The following is a 10,000-nucleotide window of genomic DNA, read 5'->3' as shown; positions in this document are numbered from 1 at the left end:
TAAAAGTAAATCATACCTGCCAACTACTCCGGTTTTCCCGTAATTAGTACGGTTTTCATCAACCTATTCCGGGTTACGGTTGCAGTGATAAAAAATACGGTTTTTCATTAATTAAAATTATTTTTTTTTTTTAAAGTTTTATTCACGAAATCGCGTAACAACAATGACAATCGACACTGCTTCCCGTAACTTCCTATCGAGCCATTCCGAATGCCATGCGCGAGGCTATTTATAGCACCGCTGCCAAGCACGAGGCACCAGTTGCCATTGTTTCCAAACGAGCGAACGATCACGGAATCAGCCAGTTTCCAAACGAGCGAACGATCATGGAATCAGCCGGAGAAAAATGGCAAACGAGTCTTAAACCGAAAAGAAAACTGCAGTCATTCCGTGAAGAATATTCAATAGCCTATCCGGAAATAATTATCCGTTCCAAAAAGGGTGAAAACTACGCGAATTGCACCTTGTGCAGACAAGATTTTTCGATCGGACACGGAGGAATTAGCGATGTAAAAGACCACGTTGGGACAAAAAAACACAAGTCTAATGCCGTTGCTAGCGATACAAGTGGAAAACTTTCAACGTTTTTCGGATTTTAGCCACAAAAAGGTAATAACACCAATGTTATCTATTGGAATTGTTTAGTACTGTTATACTGTTAAAAGTGTTTATACTATTTATGCTTTCAAGTCCAAGTTGAAGAAATCTTGTTAAATGTTGACAGCATAACTACCAAAATACAGAAGTATGTCCTTAATATTTTTGCAGTGCTATTTCTGTTGAAAAGTTCAAATGATTACATTAGAGATGTGATGTGCCACTTTTCAAGTGTCTGATGGCTTACATTAATTTTCATTCATTTTTCATATTTTGAATTCTTTTGAAAGGCTTACAAAAAAACTACATTTGAATTGTAATTCCATGCTATTGACAGGACTATTAATTTTAATGAAGTGAGCTTACCATGTTTACAGTATGATAATTGTGATAGAAATGTGAATTTTAGGCACAGAATATTTTTTACAATTGAACAAGGCAGTAGATTATACAAGCTTGGACAGAAAGTTAATAATGACACCAATTTATTTTTTTAATGGAATTGTTTAGTACTGTTTTACCATTTGTTTACTGTAAAAAGTGTTTATACTTTCAATGAACAAATTGAAGTCTTGTGAAAGGTTGACAGGATAACTGGCATTAACTGTCAAAATCATTTCAAACTATTGAAGTTAGCTTACAGAATCAACATGTCAATCAACCCATATGATTTTTGCTGTAATATTTTTGTTTTGAAAAGTCACTGTGACTGATAGAAAAGTGATGGTTTTAGCAACATTTTAACCTGTCTGAATGCTAATAATCATTTTGCGTCGGGGGGGCGAAGCCTGAACCCCCCACCAGGACTTTGTCCTGGACCTACGGCCCCTGGACCCTGGCTACTAGGTTTTTCTGATTTCAAAAGTTGGCAGGTATGGTAAATTATTACATAATGAGACTAGAATATGTTTATTGATTGTCTAAAAGTAACATGTCTTCCTGTTATTTTGGCAGTTTTATGCATGTTTCTGTATAAAATATATCACAAATCAAATTGCAATTAGGTTTTTCTCCTCAAAATATGGCAGCCCTACTTGTTTTTAATTTGCTCCGAACTGTTATGTTTCTTTCGCCACGCAGGAGAAGGCGGTGCCCTGCCTGCTGCGCTTGCGCCAGGCCACCGACCACCGCCTCCAGGCTGCTGTGAGAGAGGCGCTCGCTCTGATTGGCTACACAGATCCAGTCAAAGGCAGAGGAATTCGAGTGCTGGCCATAGATGGAGGGGGAACAAGGTAAACTTAACTGCTGTAATAATTGGCGAGGAACGATGGCGTTACAATCATTCTGTGGCTTGACTATGTTGTGACCAAAATCATGCCGTTTCCTTGCCCACGTCTTCCGGTCTTGCCAAAGGAGGGGTTGTGTTCCAGTCCGCTTACCTTAGCCTACAAAGTGTTTTTTGTACTTAGTATTTTCCTAACCTACTTGTGGGTTTTTTTCACATTTTTCAGTCTGCTCCCAGGCTGCATCACATTCTTCCTTTTTTTTAAATAAATTTGCCAATCGATTGGCCAACAGATTTTTGGGAAAAAGTATGTGATTGTTGTTGATTATTGCCTTTTATGGCCAATCACAAACGCCATTCCCCTCTGGCTGACACTGTATTATTTATGTGTCTCCATACACAGTGTGGAGCCGCTCCACTCAATTAATGATAATCACTTTCATTACAGCAGATAGTATCGTCATGATCCCTGGAGAACGAGGCTAAACATGTTACACATAGCAAGCCAGGAGCAGGCATGCTAATAGCGAAGCTATAAATCAAATCAAAATCAACTTTATTTATAAAGCACATTTAAAATTTACCACAGGGGTAGCCAAAGTGCTGTACAATGGGCAGGTTAAAAGATAAAACGAGTACCGAGCAAACACAACACAACACAACACAAACAAAACACAATAAAATAGAATAAATAAAAACATAAAAACAGGTTCACAGCAGGTGTATTATGGGGCGCCATTGCAGGATGGATATCACTCAGTGTTAAAAGCCATGGAATAAAAGTATGTTTTTAAGAGAGATTTAAAAACAGGAAGAGAGGAGGCTTGTCTAACACTCAGAGGTAGGTCGTTCCAGAGCTTGGGAGCAGCAGCGGCGAAAGCTCTGTCACCTCTATGCTTCAGCCTTGTGTCAGGGACTATACTCCTTACTAGCTTTAAACACCAGCAAGAAATAAATGTTTAGTAAAGTTAAAAAAGTGTAGATGAAACCGCGTTACAGCACAAAGTAACCAGTTATTAATAGGAAATTAAAGGGGAACATTATCACAATTTCAGAAGGGTTAAAACCATTAAAAATCAGTTCCCAGTGGCTTATTTTATTTTTCGACGTTTTTTTCAAAATTTTACCCATCACGCAATATCCCTAAAAAAAGCTTCAAAGTGCCTGATTTTAACCATCGTTATATACACCCGTCCATTTTCCTGTGACGTCACATAGTGATGCCAACACAAACAAACATGGCACATAGAACAGCAAGCTATAGCGACATTAGCTCGGATTCAGACTCGGATTTCAGCGGCTTAAGCGATTCAACAGATTACGCATGTATTGAAACGGATGGTTGTAGTGTGGAGGCAGGTAGCGAAAACCAAATTGAAGAAGAAACTGAAGCTATTGAGCCATATCGGTTTGAACCGTATGCAAGCGAAACCCACGAAAACGACACGAGAGCCAGCGAAACGGGGAGACTTCACTCAGGTTAACCATACCTAAATAGACACAAAATACTGCATTACACAAGACTACCCGAATGTACTCGAATGATTGAAAAAAATAAATGTTTTAAGCTAAGTTATTGGTAAACACAGTTTATGTATAATAATTTACGTAAAACTGCGAGTAATGAATAAAGTTTTCATCAATTAATATATTCTGTAGACATACCCTCATCCAAGTGCCGTGCAGGCCAAAAGTTTGGACACACCTTCTTATTTCAATGGGTTTTCTTTATTTTCATGACTATTTACATTGTAGGTTGTCACTGAAGGCATCATAACTATGACACCTGTGAAGTGAAAACCCTTTTCAGGTGGCTACCTCTTGAAGCCCATCGAGAGAATGCCAAGAGTGTGCAAAGCAGTAATCATTGCAGTGGGTGGCTATTTTGAAGAAACTAGAATATAAAACATGTTTTCAGTTATTTCACCTCCTTTTGTTAAGTACATGTGTTCATTCATAGTTGTGATGCCTTCAGTGACAATCTACAATGTAAATAGTCATGGAAATAAAGAAAACGCATTGAATGAGAAGGTGTGTCCAAACTTTTGGCCTGTACTGTAGTTAAATACGTTTGGTATCAGTATTTAATCAATAATAGAGTGATTAGTTAGATATTTTTAATTTGTTCAAATATTTTACTGTTGTTTTTGTTCATGTTTACAAGCTCAGACAATAATTCCCTGCACACAGCAGGACTTTGAGGGCCAAAACCCCAGGATTTAAATAGGTAGCAGATAGTAATTTTTGCTTTTGTTTAGTTGTTTTGTGCTTTGTTTTGCTCAAACAATTGCATACCTGCTAACTACTCCGGTTTTCCCGTAATTAGTACGGTTTTCATCAACCTATTCCGGGTTACGGTTGCAGTGATAAAAAATACGGTTTTTCATTAATTAAATTTTTTTTTTTTTAAGTTTTATTCACGAAATCGCGTAACAACAATCACAATGGACACTGCTTCCCGTAACTTCCCATCGAGCCATTCCGAATGCCATGCGCGAGGCTATTTATAGCACGAGTCACCAGTTGCCATTGTTTCCAAACGAGCGAACGATCATGGAATCAGCCGGAGAAAAATCGCAAACGAGTCTTAAACCGAAAAGAAAACTGCAGTCATTCCGTGAAGAATATTCAAAAGCCTATCCGGGAATAATTATCCGTTCCAAAAAGGGTGAAAAACTACGCGAATTGCACCTTGTGCAGACAAGATTTTTCGATCGGACACGGAGGAATTAGTGATGTAAAAGACCACGTTGGGACAAAAAAACACAAGTCTAATGCCGTTGCTAAATTTGGATTTTAGCCACAAAAAGGTAATGACACCAATGTTATCTATTGGAATTGTTTAGTACTGTTATACTGTTAAAAGTGTTTATACTATTTATGCTTTCAAGTCCAAGTTGAAGAAATCTTGTTAAATGTTGACAGCATAACTACCAAAATACAGAAGTATGTCCTTAATATTTTTGCAGTGCTATTTCTGTTGAAAAGTTCAAATGATTACATTAGAGATGTGATGTGCCACTTTTCAAGTGTCTGATGGCTTCAATTAATTTTCATGATTTTTTCATATTTTGAATTCTTTTGAAAGGCTTACAAAAAAACTACATTTGAATTGTAATTCCATGCTATTGACAGGACTATTAATTTTAATGAAGTTAGCTTACCATGTTTACAGTATGATAATTGTGATAGAAATGTGAATTTTAGGCACAGAATATTTTTTACAATTGAACAAGGCAGTAGATTATACAAGCTTGGACAGAAAGTTAATAATGACACCATTTTTTTTTTTAATGGAATTGTTTAGTACTGTTTTACCATTTGTTTACTGTAAAAAGTGTTTATACTGTTTATACTTTCAATGAACAAATTGAAGTCTTGTGAAAGGTTGACAGGATAACTGGCATTAACTGTCAAAATAATTTCAAACTATTGAAGTTAGCTTACAGAATAAACATGTCAATCAACCCATATGATTTTTGCTGTAATATTTTTGTTTTGAAAAGTCACTGTGACTGATAGAAAAGTGATGGTTTTAGCAACATTTTAACCTGTCTGAATGCTAATAATCATTTTGCGTCGGGGGGCGAAGCCTGAACCCCCCACCAGGACTTTGTCCTGGACCTGTGGCCCTTGGACCCTGGCTACTAGGTTTTTCTGATTTCAAAAGTTGGCAGGTATGCAATTGTATGTAATAAAAGATAAGGAACAAGTTTAAATATTGTGTTGATGTTGTTAAACTGTTAATAAGACTCACCATAAATACATAAAAAATGCACAGTTAATACATGTGATCGGTGTCGGCCTATTTCACACAGTATCCTAATTGGCAGCATCGAACCCTGATCGGAACATCCCTAGTTTTAGTGGTAAATAAAGTTGATTTGATTTGATTTGATAAACAATGTTGCTGGTTTCAGAGGATTACTGGCTCTGCAGACCCTTCTCAAACTGCAGAACCTGACTGGAAAACGAATCCACCAGCTCTTCGACTACATCTGTGGAGTCAGCACAGGTAAGATGTCATCATCCTGATATGCAGGGGGAAAAAAAGGACCCAACGAGTCTCTTCTTTCGCCTTAGGTGCCATCTTGGCGTTCATGCTGGGGATTTTTCAGATCCCCCTCGAAGAGTGCGAGCAGATGTACAGGAAGTTGGGCTCGGATGTTTTCAAGCAGAATGTTATCGTGGGGGCCGTCAAGATGGGCTGGAGCCATGCTTTCTATGACAGTGAAATATGGGAACGCATCCTCAAGTTAGCTCTTATTTGATACATTTTTGAAAATTCCAAAATAAGACCTGTACTAAATATGATATTTCTTTCTTCAGGGAACATATGGGTGATGGACGCTTGATAGAAAGTGCCAGAGATCCAAACTGTCCCAAAGTAGGCTACACATCCCAGCTGATCCCTGCTTTGTTTTTTTGTGGTGTCTCCTCTCAGCTTCCGATATTTCCACCAGGTGTCAGCTGTGAGCACAGTCGTGAACCGGGGTCTCCCCCTGAAAGCCTACGTGTTCCGGAACTACAGGCTCATGCCAGGAGTGAGGTCGCACTACCACGGAGACTGCAAATACAAAATGTGGCAGGCCATCAGGGCCTCGTCTGCGGCGCCGGGCTACTTCCAGGAATTTGTACTGGAAAAAGACCTCCATCAGGTATGACACCTTGCACTGTATATTTTTTCCGATGGAAAAAATGGGAATGTTTGAAACCGACACACGCACCATGTCAGACAGCTTGCATAGAATTGTATCTTGCAGTTCTCTACAATCTAAAACTGGAAAAACTTCGGTTTTCGCTAAAAGGCTCGGTTCAAGCATTTGAAAGCTCATGGAGCCCTTTTTTTGCTGTATGTCAACTCTCTTGACCTATGCCCAGACGCAGATGAGGAATAATCTCCCTTTTATTTATTAGTATTATTTTATTCTATTTTTATTTTATTATATATTATTATTCATCCATCCATCCATCCATCTTCTTCCGCTTATCCGAGGTCGGGTCGCGGGGGCAGCAGCCTAAGCAGGGAAGCCCAGACTTCCCTCTCCCCAGCCACTTCGTCCAGCTCTTCCTGTGGGACCCCGAGGCGTTCCCAGGCCAGCCGGGAGACATAGTCTTCCCAACGTGTCCTGGGTCTTCCCCGCGGCCTCCTACCGGTCGGACGTGCCCTAAACACCTCCCTAGGGAGGCGTTCGGGTGGCATCCTGACCAGATGCCCGAACCACCTCATCTGGCTCCTCTCGATGTGGAGGAGCAGCGGCTTTACTTTGAGCTCCCCCCGGATGGCAGAGCTTCTCACCCTATCTCTAAGGGAGAGCCCCGCCACCCGGCGGAGGAAACTCATTTCGGCCGCTTGTACCCGTGACCTTGTCCTTTCGGTCATAACCCAAAGCTCATGACCATAGGTGAGGATGGGAACGTAGATCGACCGGTAAATTGAGAGCTTTGTTTTCCGGCTCAGCTCCTTCTTCACCACAACGGATCGATACAGCGTCCGCATTACTGAAGACGCCGCACAGATCCGCTTGTCGATCTCACGATCCACTCTTCCCTCACTCGTGAACAAGACTCCGAGGTACTTGAACTCCTCCACTTGGGGCAAGATCTCCTCCCCAACCCGGAGATGGCACTCCACCCTTTTCCGGGCGAGAACCATGGACTCGGACTTGGAGGTGCTGATTCCCATCCCAGTCGCTTCACACTCGGCTGCGAACCGATCCAGTGAGAGCTGAAGATCTTGGCCAGAGGAAGCCATCAGGACCACATCATCTGCAAATAGCAGAGACCTAATCCTGCAGCCACCAAACCAGATCCCCTCAACGCCCTGACTGCATCTAGAAATTCTGTCCATAAAAGTTATGAACAGAATCGGTGACAAAGGGCAGCCTTGGCGGAGTCCAACCCTCACTGGAAACGTGTCCCACTTACTGCCGGCAATGCGGACCAAGCTCTGACACTGATCATACAGGGAGCGAACTGCCACAATCACACAGTCTGATATCCCATACTCTCTGAGCACTCCCCACAGGACTTCCCGGGGTACACGGTCGAATGCCTTCTCCAAGTCCACAAAGCACATGTAGACTGGTTGGGCAAACTCCCATGCACCCTCAAGGACCCTGCCGAGAGTATAGAGCTGGTCCACAGTTCCACGACCAGGACGAAAACCACACTGTTCCTCCTGAATCCGAGGTTCGACTATCCGGCGTAGCCTCCTCTCCAGTACACCTGAATAGACCTTACCGGGAAGGCTGAAATTGATTGTATATTATTAAATATCCATTGATTGCTTTTTGTCTATATATCGCAAGATCTGAGCCATTGTTTCTATCATAATGAGGTCAATTTAAATAAGCTTTTTAATGAGCAACAATTACGCTCAAGGCATGGTAACCTACTTAACGCAAAATTAGCCTTGTCCTTATTTTCTCTCTCTCCCCCCTGCTATTTTTTTCTACACTGATGCCTGTCTGCATTCTCCGGTGGCGCTGGGAAGAAGACGATGACTTGTGTGTGCTGCGCGCCACATTCCACGCCGAGCCGTTTCGTTGACAGTTTGAGGCAGCGCCGCCGACGCCCACTGCTCTCACACTCCTGCTCGAGTTTTCCGCACAAAGGGCGATGTCTGTCGGCGAGGATTCTGCCGTGACGCGACATACTGTACAAAAACACAAGACCGTTCCTCTTGGCTTTATTATTCAGCTGTGAAATCGTGACGCAATGACATTTTTGTTTGTTTTTCCATGTTTGACCTTTCTTGGGGGTCTGCCAGAAGAAGGAAGAGAGGAATGTGGAAATGACCTTTAACCCTGCTTGGCACACTGGCGTCTATATTTATCAACTAAGAGCACTAACACTGTTTGGGTCCTCTTCTAGGATGGCGGTCTCCTGATCAACAATCCCACAGCGTTGGCCATCCACGAGTGCAAGTGCCTATGGCCGAACACGCCGCTCCAGTGCGTGCTCTCTCTTGGCACTGGGCGCCACGAAACGGTGGGGAAGAACGGAACCGCCTACACCAGCCTCAAAACCAAACTCACCAACGTCATCAGCAGTGCAACAGATACTGAAGGTATGATTAAGCAAATGGCTGTTTTTTATAGTCAAATATCTAATGCAGGGGTGTCATAAGTTCATCCATCCATTTGCTACCGCTTGGGGTAGCGGGGGGTGCTGGAGCCTATCTCAGCTGCATTCGGGCGGAAGGCGGGGTACACCCTGGACAAGTCGCCACCTCATCACAATGGGGTGTCATAAGTACTCTAATTAATTGGTATTAAAGATGAACTGCACTAAGCGGTGTGCGGCTTCAGCGGTCGCAGAGGCAAAAACTCGGACATGGGAGGAGTTCGGGGAAGCCATGGAAAACGACTTCCAGACGGCTTCGAAGCAATTCTGGACCACCATCCGCCGCCTCAGGAAGGGGAAGCAGTGCACTATCAACACTGTGTATGGTGAGGATGGTGTTCTGCTGACCTCGACTGCGGATGTTGTGGATCGGTGGAGGGAATACTTCGAAGACCTCCTCAATCCCACCAACACGTCTTCCTATGAGGAAGCAGTGCCTGGGGAGTCTGTGGTGGGCTCTCCTATTTCTGGGGCTGAGGTTGCTGAGGTAGTTAAAAAGCTCCTCGGTGGCAAGGCCCCGGGGGTGGATGAGATCCGCCCGGAGTTCCTTAAGGCTCTGGATGCTGTGGGGCTGTCTTGGTTGACAAGACTCTGCAGCATCGCGTGGACATCGGGGGCGGTACCACTGGATTGGCAGACCGGGGTGGTGGTTCCTCTCTTTAAGAAGGGGAACCGGAGGGTGTGTTCTAACTATCGTGGGATCACACTCCTCAGCCTTCCCGGTAAGGTCTATTCAGGTGTACTGGAGAGGAGGCTACGCCGGATAGTCGAACCTCGGATTCAGGAGGAACAGTGTGGTTTTCGTCCTGGTCGTGGAACTGTGGACCAGCTCTATACTCTCGGCAGGGTTCTTGAGGGTGCATGGGAGTTTGCCCAACCAGTCTACATGTGTTTTGTAGACTTGGAGAAGGCATTCGACCGTGTCCCTCGGGAAGTCCTGTGGGGAGTGCTCAGAGAGTATGGGGTATCAGACTGTCTGATTGTGGCAGTCCGCTCCCTGTATGATCAGTGCCAGAGCTTGGTCCGCATTGCCGGTAGTAAGTCGGACAC

The 10,000-nt window shown here is 43.2% G+C and overlaps 1 protein-coding gene across 8 annotated transcripts in view; it reads left to right on the top strand.

The window, feature by feature from the left end:
- The window catches only part of pnpla8 (patatin-like phospholipase domain containing 8), a 33,617-nt gene that overhangs the window by 8,899 nt on the left and 14,718 nt on the right, over window positions 1-10,000 (top strand). For all 8 annotated transcript variants that reach the window (XM_061961441.2, XM_061961437.2, XM_061961442.2 and 5 more), the window contains exons 4-9: window positions 1,678-1,829; window positions 5,743-5,837; window positions 5,906-6,077; window positions 6,152-6,209; window positions 6,286-6,480; window positions 8,699-8,894. In XM_061961441.2, the coding sequence (XP_061817425.1) occupies window positions 1,678-1,829; window positions 5,743-5,837; window positions 5,906-6,077; window positions 6,152-6,209; window positions 6,286-6,480; window positions 8,699-8,894 (868 nt within the window). The remainder of the gene's footprint in view (window positions 1-1,677; window positions 1,830-5,742; window positions 5,838-5,905; window positions 6,078-6,151; window positions 6,210-6,285; window positions 6,481-8,698; window positions 8,895-10,000) is intronic.

This window comes from Nerophis lumbriciformis, linkage group LG05, assembly GCF_033978685.3.
Source record: "Nerophis lumbriciformis linkage group LG05, RoL_Nlum_v2.1, whole genome shotgun sequence".
NCBI lineage: Eukaryota > Metazoa > Chordata > Actinopteri > Syngnathiformes > Syngnathidae > Nerophis > Nerophis lumbriciformis.
The sequence above is the reverse complement of the archived record's forward strand: the minus strand, read 5'-3'. Positions and strand labels throughout refer to the sequence as shown.